A 13,991-nucleotide genomic window follows, 5' to 3' on the forward strand; every position below is an offset into this window, starting at 1 on the left:
AAACAGACGTCGACCAGATGGAATGGCACTGGTGGGGTTCTCGAAGGGATGGGAGGTCCCCAGCTGCATGATGTTTGGGCAGGGTGGTACCCTGGCACTGCTGGTGCCACATGGGCACCCTGGCATCGCAATCCAGACACCCTGAGGGCTGCAGCCTGGCACCCTAGCAGTGTCACTTGGTGCCACCTGCAACGGTACCCAGGTGACAATAACATGTGGTATTTTCTGTGCACGAGCCATTGGGCCGGGATATTGGGGCGGGGGGGGAGCATGGCCGGGGACTCTCCCAAATTGTGTTCAGGCTGGAGAGGGAAGGCTGGGAGTCTTTCATGGGCCGAGACGATGAATAGCCATGTGTTACTCAGCACTGCGAGTGCCGGGAAACAGGCGGCTAAACGCACTCGCTAGCGGGCTTTGTTCCCTTTTGGGAGACTTGCAACCATGGTCTGCTCCTGCTCCAATTGCTTATGGTCTCGTCTTCGTCAATGTTTTAGTCACAAAGTCAGCAAATCATAATATACATCAGAAAATGAGCAAACCTCCACAGCATCCAGTATGGAAGGAGATGTCATCCACAGCAACATCACTGCGATAGTCATTGCCCCGGACTGCTTCAATGAGGATCTGGAAGAGAAAGCATCACAATAGCAGCAAGCAAAAGATGGCAACGGCAAGTCAAACAATACAATTTCACTATTTCCTTCCAGTTACACTGGTAAATAGTATGAATACACCAATTCTCTATTTTGTTTAAGCAACCAAAGCTATGTATTCTGATTTATAATCAGCAAGTTAAATGTGAGCACAAGAAACAAAATTGCAATGTGATTTCTGAGTAAAGGGCGCATGTTGCCCCGAGTTTATCACAAAACAAAAATGCAAAAACAATTACACAAATATTATCCACATAATTTACCTGCGAATTTCCCGAGAGCTGTAGGCCCACTTCTCCTGCAATCCATCTGTTTCCTTTATTTCCTGTCTCCAGCCACATTAGCACTGGTATCCCACCTTCAACCTGGTAAACTTTCAAAGCCATGCTGTGAGCTACTCCATACATGTGGTACCAGAATCGCAAGCACTGAGCTCCTATCTTTTTGCATGGAGCACTGACCAGTTGTGCTCTGTCTCCTTCACTGCCTTCATTGCCTTCGAGGTAGATGTAGTAACCACCTGGACACACAATTATGCTCACTGGTTAGAAACAAACCATATGCTCAGTCAACACCTCGTGGTAAGGTAAGGATCTCACATCACCTACCTGCAGTGGTGTGGTCATAAGACGGCCCGGTGTGGCTTGATGGTGTTTGATCCACTGATGCGTTTCCAATCAAAATTGTCTGTCTTGGATTGTGTCCAATTGCACAGGTCAACATCAAAATTACAGTCCCATGTACAACCTGTGTGTTTAATACACAAAATTTTTAATGCATGCAGAATTACCCAGAAATTAAACCAGTTAAAACCATCACAAGGAAGTTCCTTGAGAAACACAATCAACTCACTTAAGTCAACTAAACGCAGACAAAGCTGATTATTAATAATAGGCGTGTGCTTTGAAGGGAAATTGTGTCTTTTCGGTATAACTATTCAGAAGAAACAAAATGATGGAAAAGAACAAGTAAAGATACGTGATTTCAAACTTACTTTTTTCAACACAGCCACTCTGTTCCATCCAGTCTCCCAGAACAACACCAGCTGCTTCACAGGCTGAAGCATATGACCCCAGAGCACTGCACAGCAACACAGAATCTCCTCCAGTGGCACAATGATCATACACACAGCTTTCAAAGTACAACTGAGGAGGGATAACCAGTGACAATCTTTGAAAGGGCCATTGCTTGCCAAAATTATTTTGCAGTATTCCTCGGCCTCTTCATTTGATGATGGCTCACAGGTGTGTGGTGGTGGAGCGGTTTGATTACACCTGTGCAAGGAAAGTCATGTATGATTTCTGTCCTAAATTAGAAAATCTCTCATTTTCATTCCTCCTCCAACATCAATGCACAGGGCAAAGAAAATAATACAGGTGCTGTCAAAATCTTTCCCACTAAAGGCATGATGTACTTCTGTTACGCATTGGTTATATTTCAAAGTAATATGTACCAATACTGGATGATCCATTTCAAGTCTTCACTGCAAATCACAGAGATTGAACAGAACTAAACGCACCCGTTCATGTGGACATTTACAGGAATTTGCAGACTTTCCGCCAAGTAAATCAGTCGTTTTTACATCAACCAACTACTCTACTTACTGTCATAGCTCCTCAATCTCTGCAGAACTCTACCCAGTTGCATTGCATTTACCTTAATTCACAATACGGTGCAGGAAATACTCACAGCCAGTCATCATCATTAACGCTCCAGCTGTTTCCAAACTGATTGGAATCCAAGGCTAGAATTCCATCACTCATCAAGAAGTCATCGAGCTGGTCATCAGTATAGGTACCACACAAGCCACACAGCTGCCCTTTGTACCTCTCATCCACCATGACAAACAGTTCGGCATCGCCATTAAACTTCAGCTGAAGACCAAAGTCTGTCTGGACCATAACAAATGATCCTGCCATCGATACCCTTACTGAAGGACGGGGATTCACAGGGAGCTCAACCCTCAACCCATCCACCTAAACAAAACATAACCAAAATTAGTAACAAAGACAGGGACTACCACTAATCAACAGTACATTAAGTCAGAAAACTCTACCGATCAGAGAGGTTACTCACATAAACAAGCTTATGTTTCCTCACTGCAACATGAAGGTCATCAAGTCGCAAAGCAATGGAATTAATAGCAGACCACGTTGGGCTGCCTCTGCGTTCGTTCCTACTTGTCACAGAAAACTGCACGGATGTATTTCCACAAGTCTCAGTCACAGTATAATTGCAGGCACCCTGGAAGTGGTACAGTTTCCTGTCAAATGTGGTATAGTGCGGGTCACCGTAAATGTGGCACTTTGCAGTGTCTGCTCGGTAACATCCCAAATTTCCATCCTGCACTTTGCAAATTTCCTCTGCTCCACAAGACGCTGCTTCACACTCTATGTGGTCATTTCCAGTGCATCGGCAACGCTTTAGACATCCCTCTTCCCAGAACATTGTCCCTTTCTGACAGACAAAGAGCAAGGGTCATTTTCAAAATTACTACATACTCCTCATGTACAAGAAGCAAAGGGTACCAAAAACACTTACAACTGCTGGGAAAACTTACTTCGTAGTATTTGTTGTTGTAGACGCAGCCACAGTTCTCCACAGCCACACAGGTGCTGCCACTGAGAACAGACCCCATGTTACACTCACAGTCCTCCACACAAGGCTTGCTGCAGTTCTCTGGGGCAAAACGATCCGTGCATGTGGCAGGACAAGCACTGGCACATGCATTGTAGTGGCTATTGACTTGACAGTTGACATCTGAAAGCAAAGAAGGTACAAGAAAAGCTTCAAGGCTTCTGAGACCAGAAAATGTTTACAAAGACAAGCGAGAAGGAAAGCTCACGGAGAAAAAGCCACACACATACTTTTGGATTTCACTTGGATCACAAGAATTGAAAATATAAAATCAAACACGTGAACTAATTGAACTAAAGTAACTTGAACAGGAAATCGCAAGTCTGTAACAAAATGAACCATCTCACACAATATCACAAAAACAGAGACTTTTCTCAGGTGCAATAAGGAAATATTCAAGCAAAACACCAGCAGCTGGCAAATACATACGGCAGAAAGTGGAGTTTCTCCAGGGTGGAATAGTCACTCCTGCATTTTGACACGCGTCTGCATAGATTTGGAGAGCATTGCACAGAGCATCTTGACTTCCTGCCAACAGGCACAGCTCGACAACACAGCTTTCAAAGATACCAATGGGATTTATTACAGAGTGGCATTTTACAAATGGACCTCGTTGACTGGTGATCAGACCACAGAAATCATCGCTTTGGTAGAGGTTCTCGTCAGCGGGCTCACATTCCCCAGGGTTGCCTGGGTCACAACCTGGATCATCCGGTGGCACCTTCCAGCTATTTCCCAGCTCATTCGAATCTTTGGCTTGCTCTCCATCGGGTTTCATGGAATCATCTTTTCTCAATCCATTGTAGTTGCCACACATGCCACAAGTCTGATTAAAATATCTGCTTGGCACTTTCACTTCTACCGAATGATCAGTGTCATAGGAGACACCAAGCCCAAAATCTGTCGCCAGGACCACGTATCTTCCACTCCTACTCACACTCACGGCACCATTGACTAGGGTCACGGGTAATGTCATCCACACTTCATCAACCTGAACACAAGAGGAAAATGGAGATTGAACAATACCTTTTCTAAAACAGTCCGGCATCCTTTCACACAATAACCCAACAAACCTGAACAGCGATCTGAATGCAGGAATGGAGTAAACACAATCCTTAGCATCTGATGGATGCAACTGATTGATTATACTGATTCACAGCACTGTCTTTAACTCTATATACAAATGGAAGATATCATATTCAGCATTATAACACTGCCAAGACTGCACAATATATTCCTCATCATTCGTCTACTATTGTAATGAAATAAACATAGAACATAGAACAGTACAGCACAGAACAGGCCCTTCGGCCCTCAATGTTGTGCCGAGCCATGATCACCCTACTCAAACCCACGTATCCACCCTATACCCATAACCCAACAACCCCCCCCCCCCCCCTAACCTTACTTTTTTTTTTTATTAGGACACTACGGGCAATTTAGCACGGCCAATCCACCTAACCCGCACATCTTTGGACTGTGGGAGGAAACCGGAGCACCCGGAGGAAGCCCACGCACACAGGGGGAGGACGTGCAGACTCCACACAGACAGTGACCCAGCCGGGAATCAAACCTGGGACCCTGGAGCTGTGAAGCATTATGCTAACCACCATGCTACCCTGCTGCCCAATAAGGAACGATTCGGAATAAATTCAGTTGAAAATGCAGAATTTAGAAAACGCAACCTAGCAAAAGACACTAACAACACACGGTGAGATTCCCTCTTTACAATCCAGACAGTATGGCCGTGAACAGTTACTCGAACTCTCTGAACGTAAGATACTTTCGCGTTGCCCCGATTTTCATTTTTCGCTTCGACGTTAAAGTATGGAAGAGACGAGGAATTGTGCACAGCTTGGCGATCGTGTAGGTGCACGTCCCCATGAATGATGGGTCGCTTTGTCAAACGTATTGTAATGTGGGTCATATGAACTCTGCAGATGCCGTATGCATGCGGGTAGCAACCAGGAACTCCGTTTTCAACTCCGCAGAATGAATCCGTAACACAGCCAGAACTCCAGCACACTAATTTACTACCTGCAGAAGGACATTGACACTTCGTTGAACAGGTATCATCCGTCCAGAATTCAGATCCCACCGGGTAGTGTTTGTCCTCAGACCAGCAGCCACACTGACCGCTTGGCACACATCTGTCATTGTAGAAAACGTAACCTCTGTCACACACACAGCCTTCTACACACGGCTGGGAGCAGCTGGAAGGAGCATTGGGATTGACACAAGTAGCTGGACAGGCTGAGCCACACTGCTGATAGTGACTATTCACTGCACACTTCAAAGCTGTAAAGAGAGTTCAAAAGGTCTTGTATTATTTTTGCATTAAATCGCTGCCATCCAACAGTTTTATGAAAATCCGTGTATTAAAGCTCAGGAGACTCGAGAGGCAGAATCAAAACAGCAGTTTATTTTCAGCCAAATGAAAAATCTACAACGTAGCGGACAACACATAGGTCCCAACCGGAACTGCCAATCATGCCAGTCCCAATCTGGGCAGGCTTTTAAGAGGTGATTCTGTGAGCAGCAGCAGATGAGGCTGGTTTAGCTCACTCAGCTAAATCGCTGGCTTTTAAAGCAGACCAAGCAGGCCAGCAGCACGGTTTGATTCCCGTACCAGCCTCCCTGAACAGGTGCCGGAATGTGGCGACTAGGTACTTTTCACAGTAACTTCATTGAAGCCTACTCGTGACAATAAGCGATTTTCATTTCATGAGCCTCCGCCCATTACCAAGGGAGCTGGTATTCCACAAGTCCAATGGGGTGATCAATCGGGACGCCCCATGGTTCTCGTCAGGGTTATTACATAGTGGTTCGAAAGTACCTCGTGTTTATATCTCCACTAAGCACAATTTATACATCAAGCAATATAGCATCAAAACACTTACGGCAGAAAGTCTCATTCCTCCAAGTTTCCACTCTCACTCCCTTCGACTGGCATGCATCTGCGTAGGACTGCAAACTACTGCACAGAGTCTCTGTCTGCAGGTCTAATGCACACAGGTCGTACACACAGTCACCAAAATAATCCTTGGGGTCTATAACAGAGTGGCATCCTTTGAAGGGACCACGTGAATCCATGATTATTCCACAGTAAGATTTACTTTCCAGGATGTGCTTTTCATCATCAGTACAATTTGGTTTGATGCCAATGTCAGGAATACACCTGCAAAAACAGCAGCATCACTAATGAGAAACGGTTAAAGCTATATAAAGTCTGCATGCGAATGGCATGACTATGGTCATTAACAGCTTGCAGCTTTAGGCACGAACAGAAACAACCTGAACACTTCCATATAGTGTACCTTGTATCATTGTGAGTTTGCCAGCTGTTTCCCAAGCTGACAGAATCGGGCTCCATCATGCCATCTGGATTGAGGAAATCGTCTGTTCTGTTGTCGTTATAGTTTCCACACATTCCACACACTTTCCCCTTGAAGACACTGCGAAGGGTCACCTCTGCTCGATGCCTCCCATCAAACCTCACTATCAATCCAAAATCGGTGCTCACAACCACGTACTTTCCACTGAGGCCAACATCAACACCAGAAGCAACTGACACAGGCAGCACCTCCACTTCTCCATCGACCTGGAGACACACAAGCATTGATCAACTGATTCTTCCACAAACAAACCGTTCAATATAATTCATGAAGGTATGGAAATATCGAACTCTTACCTTTACCACACGTCCCTTCTCTAATGTTATTCTGTGATTGTAAACAATAACGTTGACATGTTTGATGTACGATACATAGGCATTCCCTGATCTGTGCTCATTTGCAGCTTCAACATTGAAATAAGGCAGGTTACTGTTGGTGTCACATAATTTTGATAGGGTATATGTGCATGTTCCCATGAAGTCGTGAGCTTGTTTATCAAAGGTATTGTAGTGAGGATCACCTTGCACAGTGCAGGACGATTCTAAAAATTGTAAAACAAATATCAATTTGTGGTACATCTAAGATCAAATTGGATTATTTTAGACTCTCCCGCTCTTTTCTTTTTCCACATGCTGATTACAGTGTGACTGCTATCTTTTACTAACAAGGTATTGTTGTGACTCTGTCAGATGATTAAATCACACAATTCCATCCAAATCTTTCCATCCTGCCAATAATGGACACTCCTGTCATTACTGTTTCCCCATCTATCGCAAGCACACAATCTTGAATGGTTGGAATTCTCCTGATGCTCCTTCAAGTTGTGCCATCAAACAGGTCTGCTGTCTGCAAAATGTATGAAACTTGCTTGACAGCTGAAGAGGTCACTAAGCAGAAGAACAAGTGATACTCACAGGACCACAGTCCAGTAGCAAAATCTACAAGACATCCAAACATATTCGTACCACACTTAAGCTTCCACAAAGTCAGTTTCAATTAAATAACCCATTAAAACGGTGTGGCCAGGACTTCCAGTAACCGCCATGAAGTGAGAAGTTGCTCGCTTGGTGGCTCCCGGTCAAGGTGGTATTCTTTGGTTTCTTTCCCCACCTGAAGGGCGAACTATTTGACGGCAAGAGATGCAGGCGTGACTGTGGAAGGTTTCACTCCTCTGGTGTGGCTGGTGGATGGATCCACGAACTGGGAGTGGTGTGAGAAGAAAAGAGCTGCTGGAACAGGACTGGCTTTGTGTTGTGCCACAGGGTAAGATGGTGGAGGGCAGAAGAGCTGCCATGCCCACCCAGTGGTCAATGGAGCAGCTAATAGACTCTTAGAAATTGACTTTTCTAGTCAGCTATAACCATGAAAGTAAGGGAAGATGATCGAGGTTTAATTGAGAACTCATTAAGAATAATTAACTATAATCATATTAAGCCTTACTTCAGTACAACAATAGCTGGGAATCCACTAAGGGTTAATCCAGATAATACTCATTCATTCAATTTCTTCGGTTTCACATTTTGCAAATGCAAGGTCAGTGACGACAACTAGCTAAAAGATCGCATTGTCTGGTAAAAACTGAGCGGCTGCCCAGTACAAGTTGTCCTGTTTCTATAGTAACAGCCAGTCTCGGGCTGATAATTTCTTAATGAAAACTGTGTTTTTCTAATTAAATTGGCAAGTGATGGAATGGGAAATTGGCACCAATATATTTAAATACATATATCTCTTAAATTGATGGACAGACAGTTTGGCAGAATTGAGTGAATTATAAATTAGTTAAAGCCAATCAGAAGTAAAAAGAAGCCAGACCTTAAGATAATAAACTCCTCAAGAATCACTTACCGGGATGGAAAAATGTATTCCAGAATCACCCTATCTATTTTTCTGAAACCTATTTCTTTGCTGCTTGCTTTTGCCAATCGCCATCTTTGTTTTATTTCTTTCACTTAGTTATGTTATCCTGTGTATTCTGATTTGAAGAATTACCATGATCTGTAATTGAATGAAAATTCAACTACTGTATTCGCTAAAGACAATCAATCTGACTAGCTTGCTGCAGGGCTAGTCGGAACTTCCTAAATGTTGTATTGAAAATAAAGGTACCAGTGGCACCACTGACAAATAATGTACAAATGGACTTGCCAAAAGCATAGACTTCACCTCTGCTATTTGGGAACTGAGAAGGGTTAACGGATATCCAGGGTTCCGAATAGACACAGAGATCCATCATAGAGTTTCTAAATGCATAGTTCTGACAGCAGAGGAAGGAGGCCCTGGAAGACGTGGCCAGAGTGGTGGAGCCGATTAAGTCAGTGATTGAAAGAGTGTAGGAGGCTGGTGTTCCAGGTCTGGGCTATTCAGAAAGTGGAGGCTGTGGGGAAGCACGAGGAGCAGTTGGCCTCGTTAGTGGCCGAGGAGAGGGTGATGCGGGAGACCCAAAAGAAACTGAAGGAGAAGGTGAAGGATCTGGAGAATTGCTCCAGAAGACAGGACCTGAGGATCGTGGGGATGCCCAAAGTCATTGAAGGTGCAGAGGCCGGTTTATACGTGGCCAATATGTTGGAGAAGCTGATGGGAGAGGGGGTCTTTGACCCGCCCCTGGTGGTCAACCGAGTGCGCAGGGTGCTGGTGAGGAGGCCGCAAGCAGGTGAGCCATCAGTGGTAATGATGATGTGGTTGCACCACTTTCTGAATAAGGAGAAGTAGACAAGGAAGTACACCTGAGAATGGAACGAGCGGCGAGTATACCAGGACCTGGGAGCAGAACTGGCAAAGAAGGGAGCCAGAGTACTGTACCTGGCCCGCCTCTGGGTGACTTTCCAGAAGCTTGAATACTATTTTGGCGAAGGAGTTCATGAGGGACAATTAACTGGAAAGAGAGTGAGGACATTGAACTTTGGAAGAGTTTTTGTTCGTTTGAAAAATGTTCTCTTTGAAGAGTTTTTTGATGGCGGGCTTTCTCGAGGGCTTTTCATGTGGGAACATCGAGGGTCAGTGCACCTTTTGCTGCTCTTTATGGGGGTATGGATGGGAGGAGGAAAATTGGGGGGCAGGGAAGTTGGAGGCCTTGGGCGGGGGCCACAATGCTAGCAGGACGGGCTAGTTATCGGAAGTGAAGTGGGCATTGCCAGGAGATAGCCCTGGGAGTTGATGTTTTGTTTTTATTTAAGGTGGTGGTTGGGGGGGGGGGGGGGGGGGGGGGGTTGCTGACAAGGGTTGATGTGGCGTAGTTGGAAAAGGACATCCAAGGGTGGCCCTGGAGAGTCGTGGGGGGAGGGGGGAGAGGAAAGAGAGAGAGAGACCCCCAACTGGGTTGGTCATGTGAACATGAGTAGGCTGAATGGACCGGGCAAACGGTCATGTGTGTTCGCGCACCTGAGGTGTCTGAAGGCGGACGTGGCCTTCCGGAGAGGAGACGCACTTAAAGATAGGAGACCAGACAAGGCTGAGGAAAGGATGTGTGGGGCAGGCATTCCACTCAGGACTTGATATGAAGACGAGGAGAGTGTGTTGGTGAATAATCAGGTGGGGATATTGTGGCAGACTCGGAGGGGGGGGGGGGGGGGTTCATGATGGTGAGTGGGAAGCTGGAGGGGTTGCCGGTGGTCCTGGTAAACGTTTATGCCCCAAATTGGAATGATATAGATTTCATGAGGCGGGTGCTAGGGAAAATTCCTGATGTGGACTGATGTGCACCGGTTGATCATGGGGGTGATTTTAATACGATTATTGTTATAACCTGCCCGGATCCTATTGGCTGGGGACAATTAGTTACTCCGTGGTTCTTGGGGAATATGCGATCCTGCAATGAGGAGGAGGTGGGCGACATGGAGGTGGGCAAATGCGACATTCTAAACATTGTCTGGCATCTTTGAATTTGTCTATATATATGTTTCTGGAACATACCTCTTCATTCATCTGAGGAAGGAACAGTGCTCCGAAAGCTAGTGTTTGAAACAGACATGTTGGACTTTAACCTGGTGTTGTAAGACTTCTTACTGTGCTCACCCCAGTCCAACGCCAACATCTCCACATCATGGTAACCACATTTAGTCACTTTTTTGAGCAATGGGGAGATTCTCCCTGGTCAAGCCCACACTTAGAATTACTTTAATCACTGGGGAGCTCAACTCGCTGGCCAGACCAGCTCCTCAGAGATCGGGCCATAATTTTCGAAGAATGCCCCGATCTATAAGAATCAGCACCCCAAGTGATGACACAATGCTATGGGGTCCCTCAGGCCCCCCTTTTCAGACCATCCGACACCCACTTGTGTGCCCACCCCATTCCAGGACACCGACCCCCTCAACCTTCCGAAGGCCCCTTCATATGCCCCCATCATTCATAACTCCTAAAGCCTTCTTTCATGGGCATGTCGCCCCTCAGGTCCTGACCCGTGGCAGTGCCACCCATCAGCCGGGCAGCCTGGAGCTGCCACCCTGGCAGTGCTCCTGTTGGCTTTGCAGTGCCATCCGGGCACCTTCACAATTCCAGGATGGCAGTGCCAAGGTGCTAGCCCGGCAGTGCCAAGGTGCCCAGGTGCCGGATGTAGAGCCAGGGGGCCACCATGCCCTGTCCTTGACCGCCCAAGACCTCTGATTGCCCGAGTGAACTCCAAGGTGTCGTTCCGCCTGGTCCACGTTTGTGGGGACCAGTACTGAAGGAGCCCAGCTGTGGTCTCCCTCGGGAGGACATAAGATGCTGGGAGCCCGAAAGCCCCCCCGACCTGCATACCTAAGCTTTTAAACCTACTTAGGCGTGCGAGACATGGTCCCCCCATTGTGGGCAGGATCCGGATTGCGTCGTATCGCAACGTATGGCTACATCTCGGGAGACGTACTGGCTGTCGGGTGCAACACAGCCAGTACATTGCACCCTAATTGTATGATCAAGGGTCTGGACATGGGGAAGGAACTGCTGACCCACTGGGAACAGAAGCACCCCACCCACCTGCCCCGCTCCCGGCAACTCAACAAGATTCTGACTATTGTCTCTGTCATTACCCGTACTGTTCGAACAGCGGATCAGAAAGCATATGAGAAATAAAAGCAGTCACCTGCTTGGCTTCCAGATCTTGGTGTTTGCATCATCCACCTTCCCAGTAATTATCAAACTTATTTCTATTCAAAGTTATCAGTCCTTCATGAAAAATCAAATGGTATCAGTAATATTTGGACTCAACTAATCGAGACTGATTAAATGATCAATAAAAAATATAGGGCGGGATTCTCTGCCCTCCCCATGACGTGTTTCTCGGTGGCAGGAGGTGGCCCACCCTGCCACTGTCGATGGGATTTCCCACTGAGTCCAAACCCAGTACATCCGGAAATCCGCCGTGGGAATTTAACATTGGCACGATCAGATGATCCCATGGTCGTGAACAGACGGACGATCTTGCCTATAGGATGGGTGTAAAATGTAGCGGTCTTCAATTAATAATATTATAATAATTTTTACTGTCACAAGTAGGCTTACATTAACACGGCAATGAAGTTTCTGTGAAAATCACTCGTCGCCACACTCCGGCGCCTGTTCAGGTACACAGAGGGAGAATTCAGAATGTCCAAATTACCTAACAGCACGTCTTTCGGGACTTGTGGAAGGAAACCGGAGCAACCGGAGGAAACCCACACAGAGGGAGAATGTACAGAGGGAGAATGTACAGACTCCGCACAGGCAGTGACCCAAGCCGGGAATCAAACCTGGGATCCTGGCGCTATGAAGCAACAGTGCTAGCCACTGTGTTACCGTGCCGCCTTTATCTACTAGCAACTCAAAGTAAATGAGACTGAATTAAGAATAGCACAATCCATGTCCCCACTTCATATGTCGGCTGCTTTCATTTACCAGTTTCAGGAGTCACGGTGATGGCTGTAGTTGGAGTGCTCGTTGTGGCTGCTGTGTCACACATATCTGCAAACAAAAAATGGTAAAAGCTCAAATAATCCATGTTAGAAACAAATCAAGTCAACACTCCAGACTAGCTCAATGTGGAAAACAAGAAAGGACCACACATTACAGAAAGAGATATAGCAAACACAAAAACTAAAACCAGTGCTGGACACAGAGAGGTTCTTACATTTGGCCGGCCAACCTCAAACTCAGGGCTCAATCTCAGGGGAAAGCGTCGATCATTTAGGATTGAGATGAGGAGAAATTACTTTACTCCAGGAGCTGTGAATCTTCAGAATTCTCAATTCCAGAAGCTTGCGGATTATCCATCATTGAGTATACTTCAGGCCAAGCGAAACAGATTATTGTAAATTTCAAGGAATCAAGGCACATGTGGAGCAAATTGGAAAGTGAAGTTGAAGCAGAAGATCAGCCATGGTCAAACTAAATGGACCAGCAGGATCAAGGGGCCACATAGTCTGCTCTCGCTCCAATTGCTTAAGGTCTCTTGTTGATCTATGTTTATGTCATGTAATCAACAGATCATAATATACATCAGAAAATTAGTCACGTTTACAAACCTCCACAGCATCCAGTATGGAAGGAAATGTCATCCACAGCAACATCACTGCGATAGTCATTGCCCCGGACTGCTTCAATGAGGATCTGGAAGAGAAAGCATCACAATAGCAGCAAGCAAAAGATGGCAACGGCAAGTCAAACAATACAATTTCACTATCTTCCTTCCAGTTACACTGGTAAATAGTATGAATACACCAATTCTCTATTTTGTTTAAGCAACCAAAGCTATGTATTCTGATTTATAATCAGCAAGTTAAATGTGAGCACAAGAAACAAAATTGCAATGTGATTTCTGAGTAAAGGGCGCATGTTGCCCCGAGTTTATCACAAAACAAAAATGCAAAACCAATTACACAAATATTATCCACATAATTTACCTGCGAATTTCCCGAGAGCTGTAGGCCCACTTCTCCTGCAATCCATCTGTTTCCTTTATTTCCTGTCTCCAGCCACATTAGCACTGGTATCCCACCTTCAACCTGGTAAACTTTCAAAGCCATGCTGTGAGCTACTCCATACATGTGATACCAGAATCGCAAGCACTGAGCTCCTATCTTTTTGCATGGAGCACTGACCAGTTGTGCTCTGTCTCCTTCACTGCCTTCATTGCCTTCGAGGTAGATGTAGTAACCACCTGGACACACAATAATGATCATTGGTGAGAAACAAATCATAGTTTTTTAAATTTGTTCATCTGAGTTTTGTGTCACTGACAAAGTAGAGTTAAAGCGCATGGGATTGCGGGTAGTGTCTTACGTTGGATAGAAAGCTGCTTAGTAGACAGGAACCAAAAAGGTGGAATAAATGAGTCTTTACCCAATTGGTAGGC

At 45.8% G+C, this 13,991-nt stretch overlaps 1 protein-coding gene across 1 annotated transcript in view; it reads right to left on the reverse strand.

The window, feature by feature from the left end:
* Positions 1 to 13,991, reverse strand: part of LOC119975669 (IgGFc-binding protein-like) — a 140,148-nt gene that overhangs the window by 77,944 nt on the left and 48,213 nt on the right. Inside the window, 20 exon segments of the mRNA XM_038815451.1 lie at positions 540 to 624; positions 917 to 1,173; positions 1,262 to 1,307; positions 1,309 to 1,400; positions 1,506 to 1,554; positions 1,648 to 1,927; positions 2,343 to 2,629; positions 2,730 to 3,110; positions 3,214 to 3,413; positions 3,720 to 4,281; positions 4,993 to 5,138; positions 5,141 to 5,182; positions 5,185 to 5,223; positions 5,226 to 5,588; positions 6,191 to 6,468; positions 6,608 to 6,891; positions 6,982 to 7,226; positions 12,536 to 12,601; positions 13,162 to 13,246; positions 13,540 to 13,796. Of these exon segments, the coding sequence (XP_038671379.1) occupies positions 540 to 624; positions 917 to 1,173; positions 1,262 to 1,307; positions 1,309 to 1,400; positions 1,506 to 1,554; positions 1,648 to 1,927; positions 2,343 to 2,629; positions 2,730 to 3,110; positions 3,214 to 3,413; positions 3,720 to 4,281; positions 4,993 to 5,138; positions 5,141 to 5,182; positions 5,185 to 5,223; positions 5,226 to 5,588; positions 6,191 to 6,468; positions 6,608 to 6,891; positions 6,982 to 7,226; positions 12,536 to 12,601; positions 13,162 to 13,246; positions 13,540 to 13,796 (4,044 nt within the window).

The sequence above is a fragment of the Scyliorhinus canicula genome, chromosome 13 (assembly GCF_902713615.1).
Source record: "Scyliorhinus canicula chromosome 13, sScyCan1.1, whole genome shotgun sequence".
Classification (NCBI taxonomy): Eukaryota; Metazoa; Chordata; class Chondrichthyes; order Carcharhiniformes; family Scyliorhinidae; genus Scyliorhinus; species Scyliorhinus canicula.